Below are 23,531 nucleotides of genomic sequence, written 5' to 3' on the forward strand. Positions count from 1 at the left end.
GAGTAAACCCATCCCATATGTTCAGAAAAATGGGAGGCACTCTTCTTCTTCCAGACCCTTCTTCAGAAATGGCATTTCAGCATTTCGGGCCTAGATCCTTCTTTAGCATTTCTGGAGAAGGGTCTAGGCCCGAAACGTCAGCTTTCCTGCTCCTCTGATGCTGCTTGGCCTGCTGTGTTCATCCAGCTCTACACCTTGCTTTCTCAGATTCTCCAATATCTGCAGTTCCTACTACCTCTGAAACGGAAATGGTGGAGGCTGGTAAAATTACAACATTTACAAAGCATCTGGATAAGTACATGATTGGGAAGGGTTTAGAGGGATATGACCCAAATGCTGCCAAATGGGACTAGCTTAATTTAGGATACCCAGTTGGCATGGACAAGCTGGACTGAAGGGTCTGTTTTGGTGCCATACAGCTCTATGATTCAATGACTCTATACTCTACTCTGTCCAATGTCTCAATGCTTATCCTGTCAAGCTCCTTCAGAATCTGATCTGTTTGAATAAGAGTGCCTCCCATTTTTCTGAACATATGGGATGGGTTTACTCAGCCTTTTACCACAGAACAAAGCCCCTCATCCGAGGGACCACTTTTATGAATCTTCACTGTTACCTCTAATGCAAATGTACACCTCAGGTATCGTCTTATTGTATGCCATTGTAAATTTTCCTTATTTTTTCTACTCAAATCCCCTTTGCAATGCAGCCCAATATGCAATTTACTTTCCTAATTGCTTGCTGTACTTCCAGCCTGACTTGCTGCATTTCTTGCATCAGTACACTCACGTCTACTTGAACATCAAAACTTCCCAAGTTTCATCCCTTTCAAAACATTCTGCTTTTTCTATGACAAAATTAAATAACTTCACAGTCCCCCACATTGTAATTCACCTTCTATTTTGTTGACCACTCACTTAACATGCCTACATATCATTGCAGCGTTCCTGCGTTTCATACTCTGGCTGTGAGAGCCGAGTTTGCGATGGTCATCCATCCCATAACTTTTATTGGATTAGCAGGATGTTACTGAATAATGTTCATTTGAGTAAAAAGAATTATAGTTTCACTACAATAATATTATTTTGGGAGGGGAGGTGAGGGGATATGGCTTTGAATGTGCTTAGCCTGTACTGCACTACTGTTTTAACTTGTTGATGCTTTACACCGGTATCACAATTACTATTTCCAAATAGAATATAATTAATTTACTTAGTTTCATTGTAAGTCAGTGGTGAGCATCTACAGTAAAGTGAAAATATTTGATGCTTTTTTTGCAAAGCACCCACCTGTTCCTGCATACCAAATTCTTCTCTGCATATGGGACAAGGCTGTGCTGAATCTCCCTGTTGTATTGATCGTTTTTTCACCAGTTGCCATTCATTGTCTGTTAACGGTGCTTTAGGTGCATCAACGAGACCCATTTTCTGTGCTTAACAGAATAAAATACATAAACTAAGATTTAAGCCACACGTTTCTAGCTGAGGAAAACTGAAACCAGGGCCATTTTTATTATTTGACAAAAACAGGCTGATATGTACTTCAAATTACATTTGATACTTTCAAAATGGCTCGATGATAATTTGCATAGATCATATTACCTAAGTCAACCATTGAAAACTCAAAAAATTCTTCTAAAAACAATGATTACATTCAACAGCAAGAATAAAATAGTGGTGCAAGTGGCTGTCATTTTAAAATATGAAATGAACACAACTAATTCAAATTAATTCAATGTGTGACATTTCATTCTGTTAAATTATTCTGAAGGGTAGTTTAAACCACAATCACAACATTGAAAAACACCCATCAAATTCAGCCTTTCACTTTGACAGTACTATGGCTTTAAGAAGTTATTTTGTCCTGTTGCTGTTTTAGAAAGAGAGGAACTGAAACAAAACAAGAAGTTGCTGGAAAAGCTCAGCAGGTCTGGCAGCATCTGCAAAGCAAAATCAGAGTTAACATTTCAGGTCCAGGGACCCTTCCTCAGATCTGATGGTAGCTAGGAAAATGTGGGTTTAAATGCAGAAGACAGGATTGTGGGAGGGGGTAAGGAGTAAACAATAGGTGGAAACAGAGCCCAAAGAGAGAGAAGAAAAGTTGCACAGACCTGGGAGTGGATAACAATCTGACTACGAGGGTGAATAGCTGTTAATGGAGATTGTTAGTGACTAACAATACATAGAATGTAATGGTGATAACTATGTGATAACTAAGGCCTGGCGTGTGAGGTCGGGGGTTTGGGCATGGAAAAGTTCAGGACCTAAATTACTGAATTTGACATTGGAGTCCTGAAAGTTGCAGGGTCTTTTTAGCTGAAAATGAGGTGTTGTTCTTCTAGCTTACGCTGAGCTTCTCTGGAACACTGCAGCATGGTTCAGACAGAGATGTTGGCCAAGGAATAGGGCAGTGTGCTAAAGTGGCAGGCAACTGGAAACTCAGGGTCTTTTTTGCAGGCAGACAAAAATGTTCTCTGAACCAGTCACCCAGTCTATGCTTCATTTCCCCAATATAGAGGAGACCACATTGTGAGCAGTGAATGCAGTTGACTAGACTGTGGGAAGTGCAGGTGAAGTGTTGCTTCTCCTGGAAGGTATGTTTGGGCCCTTGGATACTGAGGAGGGACGAGGTAAACAGGTAGTTGCAGGCGAAGGTGGCGTGGGGCTGTTTGGGAGTGGTGTTGGGAGTGGACCAGGATGTTCCAGAGGGAAAGGCCCCTGTGGAAGGCAGACAAGGGAAAGCAGGGGAATATGTATCTGGTGGTGACATCTCACCAGGGCTGGCATAAATCGCATCAGATGATCTTCAGGATGTGGATGCTGGTGGGATGGTAGGTAACCCTTTTGCTGTTGTGGGAGGGAAAAGAGTGGGTAAGTGTAGAAGTGCAAGAGATGGTTTCGACCTAGTTGAGAGCCCTGTCAACAACAGTGCTGGGGGAACCCTTGGTTGAGGAAGAAGGTGGGCATTTTGTAAGCCCCCTTGTCGAATTTGGCCTCATCAAAACAATGTGACAGAGACGGAGGAACTGGAAGAGTGGAATGGAGTCTTTACAGGAAGCAGGATGTGTGTATGCATAGTCTAGGTAGGTGTTTTAGTTGGTGGGTTTGTAGTGGATATTAGTGGCCAGTCTATCCCCAGAAATTGAAACAGAGACATTGAGGAAGGGGAGGGAGGAGTCAGAAATAGGTCAGGTGACAGCGGATGCGGAGTGAAAATTGGGAGCAAAGTCAATTAAATTTTCCAATTACGGATGAGAGAGGGAAGCAGCACTGATAATATCATCGATGTATCATAGAAAAGTTGTGGTTGGGGGTCAGATTAGGACTTAAACAAAGAATGTTTCACATACCCCACAAAGAGACAGGCATAACTGGGGCCCATGTGGGTACCCATAACCACCCCTCTGACCTGAAGAAAATGAGAGGAGTTAAAGCAGAAGTTGTTGAGGATGCGGATGATCTCAACCAAGTGTCGGAGGGTGGTGGCGGGTAAGGACGGTTGAGGCCTTTGCTCCAGGAAAAAGCTGAGAGCCCTGAGACCCTCCTGGTGGAGGATGTAAGAAATTAAACAGCTTGTGAAGCCTTGGGTTTTTTTTTAAAGAGTTGGAACAATAAAAGCAGCCTGAATAGATGGGGTCAAACTCTCATAGAACCAGGATATTGTTGTTGCTGTCGGGATCTTAAAGAGGTGGAAGCTATTTTTTGTCCCTCTCTCGGTTACAGCCAAAAGCTGGGAGTTCTCTGCCTGGTTGTGGGAGTTGTGTGTGAGACAATCTGTTTTCTGAGCACAGCACCTTACATGTACCTTTAAAATAAGAAAAAGTTGGGGTCCAGGCGACCTTCTTAATATATTTTAAGTGAGGGGGGGGGGATCTGCTCTGGTTCATAACATCACTATCCACCAAAATTAGTTCATCGAGTTTATCTTGAATACAGCTTCATTGTAAGAATCTCAATCTGAATCAGATGTAGTGCTTTCAATTTCATTACCATCCCTTCACAACAAATCATCTTCCTCTCCTTCCATTGAATTGAATATTCCACAATTTTGCCAACATTCTTTTACTGGACACATCAAAATTCATGGGAGTTTCATCCAAGTCAGTGATGTGATAGAATGGACACTCATATTTTTGCTGCTGTTTGATAACTCACTGGGAACTTGTAATTTTGGGATTTAAGTTGGTGAACAATTGCAAAGCGATCTTTGTATTCTGCTGCACCAGTAGACCATTTTGTCCCTAGGCTAACTAAATGTTGTTCTGAAATCTTTTGGATTCTCGGTTTGAGGTTGCCAACTCAAGTATGCATAGACACATTGCATTTCTGATGATAATGAAACAGTTCTAATGTCTTTTGACAACCCATTCCAATATATATTTCTCAAGATTAGGCCAGCCCTATATATGCATCGCTTCATGAGAGGCCTCACTGATGATGCTACCTAGCATATTGCTATTTAATTCATTACTTAAATGAAATTCACTAGAGATGGCAGTTTGGGAGCTCCTGGATGCCATGGTGATCCACAATGAACATATCTGTGGCAACTGTTTGCAACTCAAGCAAAGTTTGAATCTAAGTTGAGCTGCTTTTGCTGTGTCCAATTTTGGGCCCCACACCTCAGGGAGGACATACTGGTGCTGGAGAGTGTCCAGCGGAGATTCACACGGATGATCCCTGGAATGATAGGTTTAACGTATGATGAATGGCTGAGGATCCTGGGATTGTGTTCATTCGAGTTTTGAAGGTTGAGGGGAGATCTAATAGAAACTTACAAGATAATGTATGGCTTAGAAAGGGTGGACGCTGGGAAGATGTTTCCGTTAGGCGGGGAGACTGGGACCCGTGGTCACCGCCTTAGAATTAGAGGGGGTAAATTTAAAATGGAAATGAGGAGACATTTCTTCAGCAAGAGAGTGGTGGGCTTGTGGAATTCATTGCCACGGAGCACAGTGGAGGCCGGGACATTCAAGGCAAAGATTGGTAAATTCTTGATCTCACAAGGAATCAAGAGCTAAGGGGAGAGTGCAGGGAAGTGGAGTTGAAATGCCTATCAGCCATGATTAAATGGCGGAGCGGACTCAATGGGCTGAATGGCCTTACTTCCACTCCTATGTCTTATGGTCTTACGCTGACTTTCAGCCACATCAGAGAGGGGAAAATTTACCTGGACACTTTGCTCCAGGAGGCAGTTCTTTACATTAGATAATTCAAACTTAGTGTGTGATCACAAATAGGAAGGTGTGTTTAAGGTTTTAGCAAAGATTTGTAGCTAGGGTTGTGGGTGAGGTTGTGGCTTGCTCGCTGAGCTGGCTTGATTTTGTTCAGATGTTTCGTCACCATGCTAGGTAACATCATCAGTGAGGCCTCTCATGAAGCGATGTTATTCTACTCCGCTTGGAATTTATACTTTCTGGTCCATTATGGTGAGTGGTGTCATTTCTGGTTTTGTTCTGTATGGGTTTGTTAATGGAGTCCAATTCTAAATGTTTGTTGATTGCATTATGGGTTGACAGCCATGCATCTAGGAATTTCCATGTATGTCAATGTTTCGCTTGGGCTACTATGGGTTACATTGTCCCAGTTAAACTGATGGCCTTCATCGTCCGAGCGTACTGATATTGAGGAAAGTTTGTTGTGTCGTTTTGCTGCTAGCTGATGTTTGCGTATTCTGATGGCTAGTTTCCTTCCTGTCTGTCCGATGTAACGTTTGTGGCAGTCGTTGTATGGTATTTTATAAACTACGTTGGTTCTGCATGTTGTTGGGTACGGGGTCTTTAATCCTTGTGAGTGTTTGTCATAGAGTGGCTGTGGTCTTCTGTGCTACCAGGATTCCTAGTGGTTGTAGGAGTCTTGTTGTCAGTTATGATATGTTCTTGATGTAGGACAGTGTGGCCAACGTGTTAGGGTGTACTGTGTCCTCTTGTTGTTGTCTATTTAGTAGACAGCTGTGGATGAAATTGAGGGAATATCCGTGCATAGCGAAGATTTTGTAGAGGTGCTCTTCCTCTTTGCTGAGTAGTTCTGGCATGTTGCAGAGAGTGGTGGCCCGTTTAAACAGTGTCCTCATACAGCTTTGTTTGTGGGCGTTGGGGTGATTGCTGTGGAAGTTGAGGATTTGGTCAGTGTGGGTTGCTTTCCTGTATACTGAGGTTTGGAACTCCCTGTTGGTCATTGGAAGATGTGATTGTGGTTGGGGCAGGTATGGGGTCCTAGGGAGCCCTCAAGCACCCTCAGCCCCAGGAACTGTCCAAGTTCTGAAAGCTGTGTGCATGACAGTGATGATTGCAGGGAGGACGACAAAATTTTGCTTCTTAAAGGCAGATTGTAATCAGAACAATAAAGTGAATGGATGGCAGAAATAAAGGTTAACAAAACCATGCTACAGGGAACCATTCACAGGGATGGGAAATAGGAAAATTGCAGTGGAAATTAAGGGGAAAGATAATATTCTCCACAACCATGAGTGGAAGTACCGAAGGCTGTGTTGCCTGCCTGATGCCAGGGTTATGGATATCTCCTTAGGGCTGGAGAACACTTGAGAGGAAGGGAAGGGATCCAGTGGTTATCATCCAGGTTGGTCCTAACAACACTGATAGGAGTGGAAAGGAGGTCCTCTGAAAGATTTTGATCAATTCGGTACTAATCTAAAAACAAGAACCTCAATTTAGCAGTAACTAATAATCTCAGAACTACCGCCTGAGATACAGGCAAACAGGTTCAGACTGAAAAAAGGAACAAGGGAAGTAAATGCTAAATGATAGCTTTGGGGAAATGGATTTCAGTTCTTTGGGCACTGGGACCAATCTTGGAGAAGAAGAGAGCTGTTCTGGTTGGACAGGCTTTACTAGAATGGTGCTTGGACCAGTGTCCTGGCAAATAAGTAACTGAAGGACTGTAAAGTGGGCTTTAAATCAATTAGAGGTGTGTGAGATTTGGGAGAGGGAAATGTAGCATTCCAGAACAAAACAATATGACGGCATCGCAAGGCAACTATTCTGATGATACCCAGAATGGGGAAGGAAATGATGAAGTGCAGAAATATATGAAAACAGCATCAAATAGAGTCAAAAGAGGGAAAATGATAGAAAGGCGAAATTTATGCTTCTTCATAGCACATCATACTCAGAATAAAATGAGTGAATGATTGGCACAAATAAAGGTTAATGAGCACGATCTTATAGAGACAGGGTTACAAGGATATCAAAGTTGAGACCTAAATATTCAGGGGTATGTGACTTTTTGAGAAGATAGTCAACGAGGGAGGGAGAGCTTTGTTAGTTCAAGATGGAATAAGTACAATACTAAGAAATTATCTTGGATGGGAAGATGCAGAATACATATGGATGAAGTTAAGAAATAACAAGGGAAAGAAGAGACTGCCAAGGGTCATCTACAGTGCCACTAACAGCAGTCGTTCCCTAGAACAGAGAATAAATGCTAACATAATGACAGCGTGTAAGAACAGCAGTACATTAACTGTGGGGAACTTTAATCTGCATTGAGAAAATCAAACTGGCAAAGGTAGCCATATGGAAGAATTCATAGAGTGTGTTCAGGACAGTTTACTGGAACTAGGTGTTGTGGATTCATCACAATCTGTATAGGACTTTGGTTAGGTCACAGCTGACGTACTGTGAGCAGTTCTGGTCACTGCACTATACAAAGGATGTAATTGCTATGGGGGAGGTGCAGAGGAGATTCAACAGGATGCTGGCTTGGATGGAGCAGTATTTCTATGAAGAGAGACTGAATAAGCTTAAGTTTTTTTCTTTAGACCAGAGAAGGCTGAGAGGGAATCTGATTAAGCTGTATAGGTTTTTAAAGGGCATGGACAGGGTGGATAGGAACAGCTGTTGCAATTAATTGAAACGTCAATAATAAGGGGGCATAATTTTAATTTGTTTTCCTTTATTCATTCATGGGATGAAGTCATTGCTGGTTAGGCAGCATTTATTACCCATAGGGCAGTTAAGAGTCAACCACATTGCTATATGTCTCAAGTCACATGCAGGCCAGACCAGGTGAGGATTGAACTTTCCTTCCCTAAAGGGTATTACTGAACCAGATGGGATGCCCCCAGCAATCAATTCACAGTCATCATTAGATTCTCAATTCCAGGTACTTATTGAGTTCAAATTCCACCAACTACCATGGCAGGATTTGAACCCAGGTTGCCAGGATGTTATCAGGGTCTCTACACTAACAGTCCAGTACTATTCGGCCATCACCACCGGACTAATTTTAACGTGAATGGCAGGAGGTTTAAAGGGAATTTGAGACAAATTCCTCCAACTGGGTTGGTATCTGGAAAACACTGGAGGGTAGTTAATGTGGGAAACCTCACAAACTTTAAAAAAGTATTTGGACAAACACTTGAAGAAATATCTGTAACGTTCAAGGAAATGGGCCAAGTGCTGGAAAATGGGACAAGTGTAGATTTAGATTAGCTTTTGAGCAGTAAAGACGGTGATTCTGTGACCCTCTACTCTGAGATTACACGCTTTGGTCCTAGACTGTCCTACAGGGAAAGCAACCTCTCCACATCCACCCCATCAAGCCCTTTATGATCTTGTATGCTCTTCTAATTTATACGATGGCTGATAAAAGTGAATACTTGTGTGCCTTCTTAACTATCCTGTTAAGTTGTCCTACCTCTTCAGGGATCTGTGGACAAGACCCTCAAGATCCCTATGTTCCTCTGAGCTTTCTAGTGTCCTGCCATTCCTTGAGAACTCTCTTTTCTTGTTACTTCTTCGTAAGTGCATAACATCACACTTATTAGGGTTAAATTTCACCTGCCAATGATCTGTCCATCTCACTATTCCATTTATATCCTCCTATAACCTGAGATTTTCTTCCTCACTGTCAATTACTCAGCCAAACCTTGTTTCGTTAGCAAACTTACTTATCATCTCCCTGACCTTGTCTTCTTTATCATCTATATATATCACAAACAATAAAAGACCCAGCACTGATCCCTGTGGTATACAACAGGACACCGGCCTCAAGTCACACACATAGTCTTCTACCACCCTCTGTCTCCTGCCACTAAGCCAATTTTGGATCCAGTTTGCCAAGTTACCCTGGATCGCATGTGCTTCATCTTTCTTTATCTGTTTCCCATGTAGCACCATGTCAAAGGCTTTGCTGAAATCCGTATAAACAATATCAACTACACTAGCTGGATCTACACACCTGGTCGCCTCCTTGGAAAATTCAAATTTGTTCAGCGTGACCTCCCTCTGACAAAACCTTGCTGACTATCCCTGATCAAACCTCATCTTTCTCAGCAGTTCTCTTTCAGAATTTTCTCCAATGGTTTCCCTACTACTGACATAAAACTTTCTGGTCTACAACTCTTTGTGCTATCTTTGCCTCTCTTCTTGAAAAGTGGAACAACATTGGCAGTCCTCCAGTCCTCTTGGACAACCTGTTTGACTAGAGGTGAATTAAAAATTTGGGTCAGAACCCCTGTAATTTCCTCTCTCATCTCCCACAACAGCCTGGGATATGACTCATCCAGACCTCGGATCTGTCCACTTTTAAACCTGCCAAAATCTCCACTACCACCTCACCCCCTATGTCAAACTGTTCAAGGACCGCAGTCTGTCCTCCCAAAATCTTCAACAGCTGATGGCCTAGTGGTGTTATTGCTGGACTGTGCAATGTTCTGGGGGCCTCATTATAAATCCTGCCATGGTAGATGGTGGAATTTGAATTCAACAAAAAATCTGGGATTAACAGTCTAAAGATGACCATACATAATTATTGAAAAAGACCGTCATGTTCACTAATGTCTTTTAGGTAAGAAAACTGTTATCCTTACCTGGTCTGGCCATGTGACTCCAATCCCACAGAAATGTAGTCAACTCTTGACTGCCATCTGTGCGATTAAGGATGGGCAATATATGCTGGCCTAGCCAACAACACCCTCATCCCATGAATGAATTACAAAAAAGAATTCTATACCTATAAGCTCCTTCTCCAATTGAAGACCCATACAAAGTACTTGTTTCACACCCTACCAATGTACCTTGGTTCCTCAGTTTGGTCCCTAATGGGCTCTACACTTTTCCTGGTTATCCTTTTCCCGTTGGTAGACTTATTTGGTATTCTCCTTAATCTTGTCTGCTATTGTTTAATCGCGCCACTCCTCGCTCTCCTAATTGCTTTTTAAAGTTCCCCTCGCACTTTCTTCAGTAGGGCCCTTTTGATTTATTCCCTTTGTATCTGTCAAGCACCTGCTTTCCTTTTTACTTAATCCTGTCTATTCCAAAACATCCCTTAGGGTTCTCTGGGATTATTGCTGCTACATTTCACGGAAACATGTTGGGCCTATAATCTCACCAATTCCATTTTGCTCTCCCCTTGCTCCACCAATATTCTGCTGTGAATTTATCCAGAAGTTACTGTTCCCAATTTACTTTGGCCAGATCCTGCCCTATTTTAATAAAATCTGCCTACCCAGAATCCAAAACCCTTTTTTTGCACTCTCTTTTTCCTTTCTCATAACAAACTTAAAACGTATGGTGCTGTGGTCACTATCATTAAAATGCCCTCCCACTGCTATCTCAAACATTTTTGTGTGATTGTGAGCAAGAAATGCTGGCCAGCTAGTGACACCCATATCCCACAAAACCGAATAGAGACAAAAAACGTATCTGGCTTTGTTCCCCAGAACTAGCTCCAGCACCACACTGTCCTTGTTGGGCCTTCTACATGCTCCTTTAAAAAGCTCTCCCGAATATATTTCAAGAAATCTACCCCTTCAATCCCCAATCTCCAGCCGACATAGGGGCACCTTGTGACACAGCAAAGACCAGAGAAGTTTGCCCTCCAACCGAAGGGAGTGAAAGAAAGGAGTGGACCAAAAAACTAGATGAGCCAGTGAAAGCTATGGGCATCTGCAGGTGTGTGCAATTCTGATAATATTGATGAGGTGGGCCCTGTGGCGAGAGATGTGACTCTGGCATTGGTGGGTCTGGCGCCGGCAGTGGGGCAGGAGGATAGGCCTAGAGGCGAGAGATGGTGCTTGGAGACCTCAATGTTGGTTGGGTCCATTGTAAATGTCATAGATGATCAACTGACTCAGGACTGGCGGACCCTCTTTAAGTTGTATCTTTCTATTTTTCCTTCTTATTCTTAAACTATTCCAAATGGCGTCAGATCATGGTGACAGTGCAAAAAGTTTTCACTGTATTTTACTGTTTTTCTCACTGTAAAATACACACGACAATAAAGTCATTCATTAATTCATGCATATGTTGTGCTGAATTATAAGACATGGTAAGGGTGGAATATATTGGGGTGCTGAGTGGGAGTTTTCTTACATAAGTATTTTACAACTTAATTACAGGTTTTATTTTTCAACAAGAAAAGACTGAAATTTTTCAACGTCTTATTTCCTTATTACATCACAAACAATCAAAAAAAGTCTTGCAAAAAAATCACTACTTTAAAGCTAGTTCTTCAATTTATCCTGGTGGAAGCTACTGAATTTGCTTCAAAAGCAATGGCAAGCAATGGCAGATCCAACTCTTAAAATGGCTGCCAAACAATTTCTCCATTATAAAACCATTATTTTATCTTCCTTTTTTTGTTATTATTACGTAGAATGACATAAAACAAAAAGCCGACAGATTTTTAATGAATATCCCTCTCATCCACAAATTCTTACTTTTCTCTCACAAGCCATAAAACCATAATTTCAAATTTACATCACCTGCAAATTTGCAAGTGCAAAACAACAAGAATTTCAAAATGAGAAGTTAAATCAATTTACCTAAAGTAAGACCCGAAGGTTTTGGATCCAAAACATACTCTTTTTCCTCGTCTTCTTTCCTTTTCTTTTTTACTTCTTTCCTTCTTATTCCTGTGTCCACTATAGGCTTCACAGTGCTTCTGTCAATGGGCCTGTTGCAACCCACTTTAGCCTGTGGTTTTGTTTTAAAACCATCAGACAATGAAAGGTTTTGGAGCCGCAGATTCCTAATAATGTGATCTTGCAAAGCTACAGCAACCAGCACTGTGGTGTCTGGTTTTGTGGAAATATGCTAGAGGGTACAATGGAAACGAGAACGCAAGAACAGCTAATTATTTTTTATTTGAGAAGCCCTCTTAAGTGTGTAACTCATGTCCAACAAATTGTTATCCACTTATTTTGGGGTATACTATTAATGTTGCATGGCTCTCTGTCCTTCCTCCCCACTTCCAAATTTTATCGTTTATTTTAAGAGAACTCATTAAAATGAGGATTGTGCCTGTCCCTTGCAAAACTCCAGAAAATCAAATTGCCTTGATGGATAGGGGAGCTGATTGAGAAGTGAAAGTGTTTATGTGTTAAATTACATCACATAAACACTTTGCTTCCTCAATCAGCTTCCGATTAGGGAGTCCAGCTCTCCACTGTTTGCCTGCGTTACATTCATCCTGAGCCAACCCAATCACCAAACTCATAAATAAAGCACAAGCATATTATATTACTTTAAGATATTTACATATTTACTTAAATGCATACTTTTCCTTATTTTGTTGAGCTTTCTGAAGACTAAATAGCAATAAAATTCAAAATGGGGAAACAAAAGATTGAGAAGTAATTTATTTAAGGAAGAGGACAATGTTTGAACCCTGCTTTGACATGGCAGAGTGGCATAGTGGTTAGCATTGCTGCCTCACAAAACCAGGGACCTGGGTTCAATTCCACCCTTAGGTGACTGTATTGTGGAATTTTCATGTTCTCCCTGCATCTACATGGGTTTCCTCCTACACTCCAAAGATGTGGAGGTTAGCTGGATTGGCCATGCTTAAAAGTTGCCCTGTGGTGTTCAGGGATGTGCAGGTTAGGTGGGCCAGCTGTGTGGGGTTACAGGAATGGTGTGGAGTGGGTGGCTGTGTCTGGACAGGATGCTCTGTGAAGGCCAGACGAAATGGGCTGAATGCACTGTAGGGAATTCTATAATATGGTCTTAAAACTGCTGCTAAAGTTTGTTATCAAAACATTTCAAATTCTGATTATTCAAAATCCAGACAGATATGGAAAGATAACTGCAAATATTCTGAACAATAGAGAGAAAATTCCAGCAACTCTTAATCATAGAATGCGGTGATTAGCATACATTTCCTGAGAAGCCATCATTGACAGGAAAATTTGCAAACTTCCTTATATAGTTTGGTAAGCTAGTCAATAATTGAGAAGGCACTCTTCTCCTAAAGGATCATGGATGTGAGGGATAATTGACAGCCTTCCAATTTTCACATTATGCATACGTTATATGTTTGATAATGTGGATCCACCAGATGGACTTGCATGGACCGATGCTTCTGGTGCTTAGCACATGATATGCCAGGGTTACCATGGGATTTGACCCACATTAATGGGGTCTAAAATCTATTAAAAGGCTTTTGTCTGAAAAGTGCCTTGCACATCATGCAAATTTGGAGGAATTGGACTTTTGAGATCTCAAAGGAAGGTGGCCTAAATAGAAGGAGACGGCCACTGAGGAGGAAGAGTTCAGTTACAATTTGTGGTGTTCTTGGAGCACTCATTATAAAATGACTGTTGAGTGTTCAAAACAACGACTTGGAACATTAAATGGTTGTGGGAAAAAAAGCCCCACATCATTAAAAGTTACAGCTGTAATAAGGCTTTCTGTTACTGTGCAATCTCAAAAATGAGTACATCACTTATATGCTGCATCTTTTATCAAACATAAATGACAAATAGGCCTCAGTGCCTTCTAAAGTCTGTCAATTTCTAACGTACAATTCCCTTACATGGTTTTATTCGAAGTGAAATAAACCAAAATTAACATAAGAAACTGTGCGCTGAGACAATTGTCTCACGCAGGTTTTGGCCTGCATTATGTCTCATGGAGAGTAGGAACATGATAATAATGTGTGTATTTTACATGAACACCCATAGTGAGAGTTACAAGACATACCCTGTGTTTCTGTATTTTGGTACTTGTACCGGGCACCAATGGTGTAGTCAATGATTTGGAAAATGAACCATTTAATTCCATAATGGAAAGAGAACTGTCACTTCAGCCATTAATTCCAAGGAATTTGTGTTTCCAAGTAGTTCATCTAATATGAAACAAAAATTGAAGATGCATTATTTACGTTATAAACTCAAGTCACTTTTCCTAAATTCATCCTTGACATTGGAACGTCACAGGAAAAGCCAATATTGACTGCCCATCCTTAGTTGTCTTGATTAAAGGTTTGATGGGCCACTTCAGAGGGAAATAACAGCCAATCTCATTGTTGTGAGTTTGGAGTCACATATTCACCTGACAAGGAAAGGGTGGCTGATTTCCTTCCCAAAGTGAATCAGTCAGGCTTTTACAATAACGGTATATTTGTGGTATCTTTTACTGATACCTCCATCCACTTTTTCTTTTCAGAAGTCAAAAAGAATTCAAATTCTGAATTTCCTCAACTACCTCCAAATCATTTCTTGATCTGGTTGCTTACTGTTGATCTTTTCCTCTGAAACAGCTTGGGTTATTTTACTATATTGTAGTGCTATATAAATCTGGACCAGAGAAAGGGTTGTAGTGAGGGTCCCCAGGGGTCACTGTGAGGACAAATACTTTTTTTGACATATACCAGTGATTTAGATTTGGGTTATACAGGGCACAATTGCAAAACTTGCTATGCCACAAAACTGAGGATGCAGCTAACTCTGAGGATTACAGTCCAAAACTTCAAAAGGATACCTTAAGAGCATAAGAAGTAGAGGCTGAAATAAACTTGGTCTGCCATTCACTAAGATCATGGTCAGTCCAATTTTAGCCTTGCACACTTTTCTGCCTACCCCTAAAATACTCGATACCTTTGACAATCAAGCATTTCTCAAACTTAGCCTTAACCACATTGAATAAGGCAGCCTCCACTGTTCTCTGGGCAAAAGAACTCCAAGGGCCAATGATTGTCTAAGAAATGAAATCCCTCCTCACCTCTGTCATAAAATTCCTTATTTTAAAACTGTGCTGTCTGGTTCTAGATTGTCCCATGTGAGCAATCATCTTCTCAGCATTTACCCTGTCAAGCCCCCTCAAAATTGTATATGTTTCTATGAGATCAAATTTTATTCTTGTAAACTCCAACCTGTTCACCTCAGGAATTGAATGTGTTGATTCTTCACTTGACAGCTTTCAAAGCAAGTATATCTTTCCTTAAATAAGGAGACAAAAACAAAGTCCTCCGAGAGCAATCCAAGGAGACTCTTATGTCCCAGAGGAGGTTGGTGGAATGGATAGACAAGTGTGAAGTGAGTATTTAAAGTTGAAAAGAACAAGGAGAGGCAAAATAAAATAACGTTACAACTCTAAAGTTGGTCCAAGAGCAGAGGGAGTTGGGGGTATTTATTGACAAATCGTTGAGGTTGGTAGGCCAGTTTCACAAGGTGGTTAATAAAGTGAGGGGACGCGGGGTTTCATAAATAGAGACATAGAGCTCAAAAGCAACAAAGCAATGATAAACTAATGTAAGACACTTGTTTAGCCTCAATGAGAATACAGCGTCCAATTCTGGATGCCACGTCTTTAACAAGAATGCTTTGGAGATAATGCAAAGAAGATTCATATGAATGGCTCCAAGGATGAGGAATTTCAGTTGGTTGGACAGATTGGAGAAGCTGGGTCAGGTCTCCTTGGAGAAGAGAATGGTCAGAGATTTGATAATGGTGTTCAAAGTTACGTGGAGTTTGGACAATGTGCGTAGGTAGACAGTGATTTTTGCTGATTGCCGAGAAATAGAATATAGAGATGAAGAGATACTTTTTTATGCAACAAATGGTTAGGATCTGGAATGTACTGCCAGAGAGTTGGGTGGAGGGAGACTTAACCAGGATACATCCAGTGTCCAACCTTCCAGAGATCACATGGATTTAAATGGTCAGAGATCAGCTTGTTTTTGGTACTACATATATGTTTGTAAAATGATAACACTTTCAGTAAACTTCTGTTCAATCCATCACAATTAGAAATCCTTGATTTATTATTGTTAATTTTTGGGTCTTTTCTATCTTTCTTTGCTCGGTTGGCTGGACAGTTGGTATGCAATATATAGTGATACCCACAGTACAAGTTCAATTCATCCACTGGCTGAGGTTATTGGGAAGGACGCTCCTTCTGAACCTCTCCCAAATCTGAATTGTAGTGACTCCCAGGTTAAACCACCGCCAGCTGCCTCTGTCTCTACTGAGAGCGCAGTCCAATGGTCTGGTAGGGGTACGGTGACTTTAGAATTTTCTTGCCTTTCTTATTTAGACTCAACTCCCAAACCTTTTTCAGTCTCTCCTGGCTTTAAAGAAAAATGTTTGGTGGCCAGGTGTTAGGTGGCAGTACTTTTGCCTTTGCCAGATGGTTGTGAACTGAAGTCGTGCTCCTGGGGCTTGACCACATCATCTACGCTGGCAACTCAGTGCAGTATAAGTTTGTACAACACAACTGGAAATGCTATTTCTCAGATGAAGTGTTTAGTTCCATCCTCTCTCTTGGGTTCCAAAGAAATCCTGTGACACTATTTGGAAGAACAGCAGAGGAAGCATCCAAGATGTTCAGGCCAATAGCTATCTCTCAAACAACAGCACTTTCACTGCCTATTTACTAATTACCAGAATTAGTTGGACCCTTGCTGTCATTACAATAACGTCCATACTTCAAAAGTACTTCCTTGGGTGTAAATGTCTTTGGGATCTTCTGAGGTCATGACAGGAAATATATAAATGGAAGTTCTTTCTTTTCAGTATTGCAACTGGGCCAACAAACAGAAAACCAGGCCTGTCACGTTTGGCTCTCGAGATAACTCCTGTGAACATCTTGCACGCTGAAAGCTGCAACATGTAATTGAGAAGGGATTGTTATAAGTCGCAGTGCCACAAGTCAGTTTTATGTGATCAAATAATGAGGACAACCTCCAGACCTACTAAGTGAGTCACCCTGTCTCTTTGGTGTGAGTCACATTTTGGGCTGGAAGCAATCTTGTCTCACTCTTTAAAAATAAAACACATCCTTTTTGCATTCCAATGGGTTTCCAATTCATTTAATTTTTCCATTTAATGTTAGCAGCTTGTACACACATATATGCACATGTATAAAAGTCATGCTTTAGTGTGTCAAAAGTTTTCAGAAGAAGAAAAAGGAATTGTAATTCCCTGTTTGTTTTTTCTGACCAGGTATGATGACAGGATTTTCCAAGGCAGCTGCCTTCTTACTGAAACACAGTTTAATGTCTCAATTAGGGCATGGTAGTATAATGGTTACGTCACTGAATTACTGAGCCTGAGATCGAAACAAATCCTACCAGAGAGTTTAAATTCAGTAAATAAATCAATTTGGCCTTTGCAAAGAAAAATGCATCCATCAGTAATGGCAACCATGTAATATTTGAACTGTTGTAAAAATCCATGTGGTTCACTAAAGTCCTTCAAGGGATTTTAAATTCTTCTTTGCCTGATCTAACGAAAGAAAATACAGGAACACGCAGAGAGGAATTAAATTTGGTGCTGCTCTAAGGGTGCATTTAATTGGGTGAGAGAATGCTCAGGGTATTAGTACAGGGTATTTGAGTTGGAGTTAGTGTGTTTGTATTGGGTTAAAATATTGGGATTATGGTGTTACTGTTGGAGTATCTGTGCTGGGTTTGGTGTGATATTGTTACAGTGTTAATATGTGGATGATTATGCAGTTCCAAAGTGCACAACATATCCTATCCTAATGCCACCACTGATGCTTCAACACTTTTTTTTATTCATTTGTAAGATGTGAGCATCACTGGCTGGGCCAGCATTTACTGCCATCCCTAGTTGCCCCGAGAAAGTAATGTTGAGCTGCCTTCTTGAACTACTGCAGTCCAACTGTTGTGGGTTAACTCACAGTGCCATTATGGAGGGAATTAAAGAATTTTGACTCAGTGACAGTGAAGGAATGGTGATATATTTCCAAGTCAGGAAAGTAAGTGACTTGGAGGGGAACCTGAAGGTGGTGGTGTTCCCATATAATTGCTGCCCTTGTCTCCATTTACATAGAAGTCATCACGGGTTTGGAAGGTGCCGTCAAAAGATCGTTGGTGAATTTCTTAAGTGCACTTTGCAGATAGCACACATTGCTGCCACTGAGTGTTGGTGGTGGAGGGAGCGGATGCTTGTGGATGTAGTGCTAATCAATTGGGCTGCTTTGTCTTGGATGGTGTCAAGCTTCTTGAGTGTTGTTGGAGCATTACTCATTCCATACAAGTGGGGAGTATTCCATCATACTCCTGACATGTGTCATGTAGATGGTGGACAGACTTTGGGGAGTCAGGAAATGAGTTACTTGTTGCACTATTCCTAGCCTGAGATCGAAACAAATCCTACCAGAGAGTTTAAATTCATTCAAGCAGACCTGCTCTTGTAGTCACTGTGTTTATGTAGTGAGTCCAGTTGAATTTCTGGTCAATGGTGATCCCAGAATGTTAATATTGTGGGGTTCAGTGATGGTAACTGCATTGAAACTCAAGGGGCAGTGGTTAGATTGTCTTTTATTGCTGATGGATAGCCTGGCATTTGTGTGGCGCAGATGTTATTTGCAACTTTTCAGCTCAAGCTGGATATTGTCCACATCTTGTTGCAGTTGAACATGGACTGCTTCAGTATCTGAGGAGTTGTGAACGGCGCTGAACATTGTGCAATCATCCCCGTTTTTGATCTTATGATGGAGGAAAGGTCATTGATGAAGCAGCTGAAGATGGTTAGACCTGGAACATTACCCTGATGAACACCTGCAGAAATGTCCTGCAGCCGACATAACTGACCTCCAACAACCATAACCATCTTCTTTTGTGTCAGATGTGACTCTAACCAGTGGAAAGCTTGCCTCCTGATACTCATTGATTCCAATTTGGCTAAGTGCTCACATTACAGTTGTTAAAAAAATCATTTCTTAATGGGATGTGAGCGTCACTGGCTGGGTTAGCATTTCTTGCCCTTCCCTAGAGAAGGTGCCAGCAAGTTGCATTCTTGAACTGCTGTACTGTATGTCTACCCATAATGCAGTTGGGGGAGGGGTGATGTTCCAGACGATTGACCTAGCAATATTGAAGGAACAGCAAAATATTTCCAAGTAAGGTTGGTGTGTGACTTGGGAAGGACCAATCAGATGATGATGTTCCCATGTACCTGCTGCCCTTGTCCTTCTAGATGAAAGTGGTCAAGTGTTTGGAAGGTGCTACCTAAGCAGCCTTGGTGAATTTCTGCAGTGACCTTGTAGATGGTACATACTACTGACACTGAGCTTTGGTGGTGGAGAGAATGAATGTTTGTAAATGTAATCATTCAAGCAGTCAGCTTTGTCCTGGATGAAGTCAACGTTCTTGGGTGTTCTTGGAGCTGCATCTATTCAGGCAAGTGGGGAGTATTCCATCCCAGTCCGGACTCGCGCCTTGTATTTGGTGGACAGGCTTTTGGAGTTAGGAGGTGAGTTACTTGCTGCAGGATTCCTAGCCTCTGACCTGTTTTTGTAACCATGACTTAAATGACTAGCCATAAATGGTAACCCCTAGGAGACGGGCCAGTGTTATGATGTGTGGGATACTTAACTGCCTATCCAAAATAAATGTGATATCCAAAAACAAGCTTACACACTGGTCCAAATCTGAAAGCCTGGACAGCACATGCACTGTAGACGATGTTGACAAAGCCATTAGATTCTGATCTTCTGGGTTCAGACAAGATTCCAGGAGGAATGAACCAATTTAGGGGACCTCAGCATCATCAAATGCATTCAACTTTATCACAGAATGTGAGATTAACAAAATATTCTTTATGAGCTCACGGATCCCTCAGGTGTTAACTCAAACAAAAGAAAATCTGTGTGTAAGAGGAATCTCAATTCTTGTGACTGCTGCTAAGTTTCTGGAAAATGTTCTAGTGGTTTGGTAAGCCACATAATAGAACATCATAGCCAAGAAGTCAAAGAGGGTTCAGGAAATTCAGAGACATTAATGACATGATCTTCACCCTTTAGCAAATACATCAGAATTGCTGAGAACAACAGAGACGACTCTGTTGACAAGATGAAGGCCTTTAACGCATTAAGTAGAGAGACCCTGTGGAAGTCTTAGCCAAATATGGATAGAGCTGCAAATCTGCATCCATTTCACAATGGGACACTAGAGCCAGAGTCCATATGATCATAAGACATAGGAGCAGAATTAGGCCATTCAGCCCATCGAGTTTGCTCTGCCATTCAATCATGGCTGATAAGTTTCTCAGCCCCATTCTGCCACTTTCTCCCTGTAACCCTTGATCCCTCTGACAGAACCTATCTATCTCTGTCTTAAATATACTCAATGACCTGGCCTCCGCAACCTTCTGTGGCAGTGAATTCCATAGATTCACCACTGTCTGGCTAAAGAAGTTTCTCTGGCTGAAGCAGCCAGAGTCAATGATAGCAATGAATGCACTTACCCTTCTGACATAACAATTGATGTGAAGCAGTGTCCTTGTGATTCAGAGTAAGATCAGCATTTGCCTATTTACAAGAGAGACTGAGGAGGAAATGAAGAGTTGAATTTTCCATTATCGCAGCTACCTTCCAATGCATCTTGATTTTTGGAAGGATTGCGCCACAATGTCAAGTGAGGAAGCTCGCCATAGCTTACCAAATTTGCTTTATTCATTACTTACCCTACCCTGTGACATTCCTCGTATTAAATTCCAGTTCCATCTTACCGCACAATTTTCCCAGAACAACTCACCAGTACGTGATATCCCGGAATTCATTGTACCCACACCACCTCCCAAGGCTTGTTGTGTACTGGACAAGCGCCGTCAGTTGTGAGTTGCCTCACATGGTTACTGACATTTGCCCTGTGTAATGGAACCTTTTCCACTTGCCTGGATGAACACAGCTCCAAGAACACTCAAAACGCTTGACCCCATCGGGGTCAAAGCAGCCAGTGAGGCAAATACTAAATAAAAAAATGAAAGAATTGCAGATGCTGTAAACCAGGAAATAAAACAGAAATTGCTGGAAAAGTTCAGCAGATCTGGCAGCATCTGTGAAGGTAAAAACCGAGTTAACGGTTCGGGTCTGGTGACCCTTCCTCAGAAGGCCAGTGAAGCAAGTTGAGCTGTTAACAGGGTGTTTAACAAGCAATAACAACCCTTAATTTGTAAGTCACTGGTGCTTCACAAGAAACTTCCACAAGTGTCAGAAGCGTAAAAGATAGAGTGAGAGGCCCCTGACGTTGAGATAAGCCTTCCTGTATTTCAAATCTGATTTTGCCACAGGTCTCGCCATAGTCCAAATTGCAGAGACCTCTATAGGATTCTACCTAAGGTATCAAAACTACAACAAAACTTGCTGTGTACAAAGATGCAGTAATACCCACCCTGCTATATGCCATTGAGACATGGATCACCTCCTCCAGACCAATTAAGCATTTGAACAGTTTCCACATAAGGTGCACTTGAAATGTCTTGGTCATTAAATGGCAAAAGAAAGCAACCGAGAATAGAAATGTCTGGAAATTAAGTGTTAATCATCAGGTTACAGCTCAAATTGACTGAACATACAGCACATATAATTGACAATAAAATCTCGAATATTCACACTTAAAATAGGACACCCTCTACATGGTAGGCTTATAGTAAGATTCAATAATGCCTTGATTGCAAATTTCAAGAAATGAAGCATGACTCAGTCTTGAGAAGGATTTACAATAAATAAAAACTACCTAGGGAGCAATCTCTAGTCATGGCCTTGTTTCAGATGGCAAAGAATGCATGCAGCAAACAACAATAGGCCTGTTAAAAGGACACGGTAATACCAACAAAATCAGATAACTCATCCTTGCCCATTATATGCAAAGCAATGAAAAACTGTAATTCCGCTCCACAGATATGCTGAAGGTATGCAACAGATCATTCTACACATGCAAGAAGTGGCTTTCTTTGTTAATGAAGACACTGCTTAGTGTTGGCATTAGGGTGTTAGTGATGGAGTGTATGTGTTGGGTTAGTTTGTTATTATTGGGTGTAAGTGTTGTGATAGGAATGCTCATATTAAGATGTTTCTATTCAGGCGTTAATTTGGAGTTAGATTGCTACTGTTGGAGTGAAGTATCAGTGTGTGATTTTTTTTCATTCACAGGGGAGTGTTACTGTCTAGGTCAGCATTTACTGTCCACCCCTAACTGCCCAGAGAGCAGTTAAGAGTCCACCACATTGCTGTGGATCTGAAGTAACACGAAGGCAAGACCCGATAAAGCTAACAGATTTCCTTTCCTAAAGGGCATTTGGTAAGTTTTTCCTGACAATCCACATGGTTTCATGGTCATCACTAAACACTTAAATGCAGATTTTTCCACGACAGGTTTTAAAATAAAAGGACCCCAGAACATTATCTGCATCTCTGGATGGATACTCTAGTGGTAAAGCCACTCAACCTATCGCCTCCAATGTGTGTTGCTTTGGGGCAAAGTATCAGTCTGATTGTTAATATTTAGATATTAGTGCTGAAGCTGGTATTTTCGTCGCAGTGTGTTAAGGGCTGGTATTTGTTGTTACTTTTGGGACTTGACTATCTATGTTGGGATCAGGGAGTAACAAATGAAGTGTTACTTTTGAGATTAGGGTATCTGTTGTTAAGGTCAGGGTGTCGGTTTCAGGGTTAGATGGTCGGCTTTGGGGGCCTTAGTACTGCGGGGCTGAGGCTCTGGGAGATCACTTTGAAGGAGAGGCCAGTCCAGACTAGGCCACGACTGCAGCCTCCGCTGCCAGTCTCCACTTTCCGCCGGCTTATCTCTATGAAACACACACTAAATATGTAAGTAGGCTCTAAGCGATACTCACCTTCATTCCGCCAACTCGAGCAGTCGGGTCTGTAACGCGGTTTAAAATTAAAACCAAGCCAGACACAGCCCGCGATCCAAACACTTCAGAAGGAAGCGTCTGCAGTTACTTGGCAACCGAGCTCTTGGTCCAGCTCCAACGCTCAATCAAAAGAAAATCTCAGGCTTTTTAAAAACAATTTTAACATGTACTTCCATATTTTTGGAATATTGTTAATTTTACTTTTGCTTCCCACTTGGAATTCAATTCCAAAGAGTTTTGAACCAGTTTTACAGGAGCCTGCTGTCCCCTCGATGCTGTATTCTGCAGTTCAGGTGAATGAAATGAATTTTTATCGTTTTTTTTCGAAACTGTTCTTTAGAGAGAGAGATTGAATTATGACTTCAACCTCCAGAATCCCGTTGCTAAGTAACTGCTGCCACTTGCAGCAATCCCCCTGGTAGCTGTGTGTATTCGGTTTTCTTTTGTTTTAATTTTAAAAGAAGTCAAGAGACCTTGCAGCTCAGCCTTTCTTACCAAGTTGAGTTTGAGACCCATCTGGCGAAATAAGAAACGTCTCGGTGTAACTTCAAATGCAGAGGTTTTATTTCGAATCTGGAGATCTGCAATGGTGCACACAAATTTCTCATTTAAATACATCAGCTAAAACAAACTAAATAAGAGTGTTTAAAAAATTGAAAGAGCTG

The 23,531-nt window shown here is 41.4% G+C and overlaps 1 protein-coding gene across 2 annotated transcripts in view; it reads right to left on the reverse strand.

Moving 5' to 3' along the window:
* Nucleotides 1-23,229, reverse strand: part of rnf32 (ring finger protein 32) — a 60,638-nt gene extending 37,409 nt beyond the window's left edge. For both annotated transcript variants that reach the window (XM_059642093.1, XM_059642083.1), the window contains exons 1-4: nucleotides 22,846-23,229; nucleotides 13,946-14,090; nucleotides 11,788-12,058; nucleotides 1,290-1,432 (exon numbers count right to left, since the gene is read on the reverse strand). In XM_059642093.1, coding sequence (XP_059498076.1) covers nucleotides 1,290-1,432; nucleotides 11,788-12,058; nucleotides 13,946-14,026 — 495 coding nt within the window. In that variant the 5' untranslated portion in view covers nucleotides 14,027-14,090; nucleotides 22,846-23,229. The remainder of the gene's footprint in view (nucleotides 1-1,289; nucleotides 1,433-11,787; nucleotides 12,059-13,945; nucleotides 14,091-22,845) is intronic.
* Between the last annotated feature and the right edge of the window lie 302 nt (nucleotides 23,230-23,531).

This window comes from Stegostoma tigrinum, chromosome 2 (genome assembly GCF_030684315.1).
Source record: "Stegostoma tigrinum isolate sSteTig4 chromosome 2, sSteTig4.hap1, whole genome shotgun sequence".
NCBI lineage: Eukaryota > Metazoa > Chordata > Chondrichthyes > Orectolobiformes > Stegostomatidae > Stegostoma > Stegostoma tigrinum.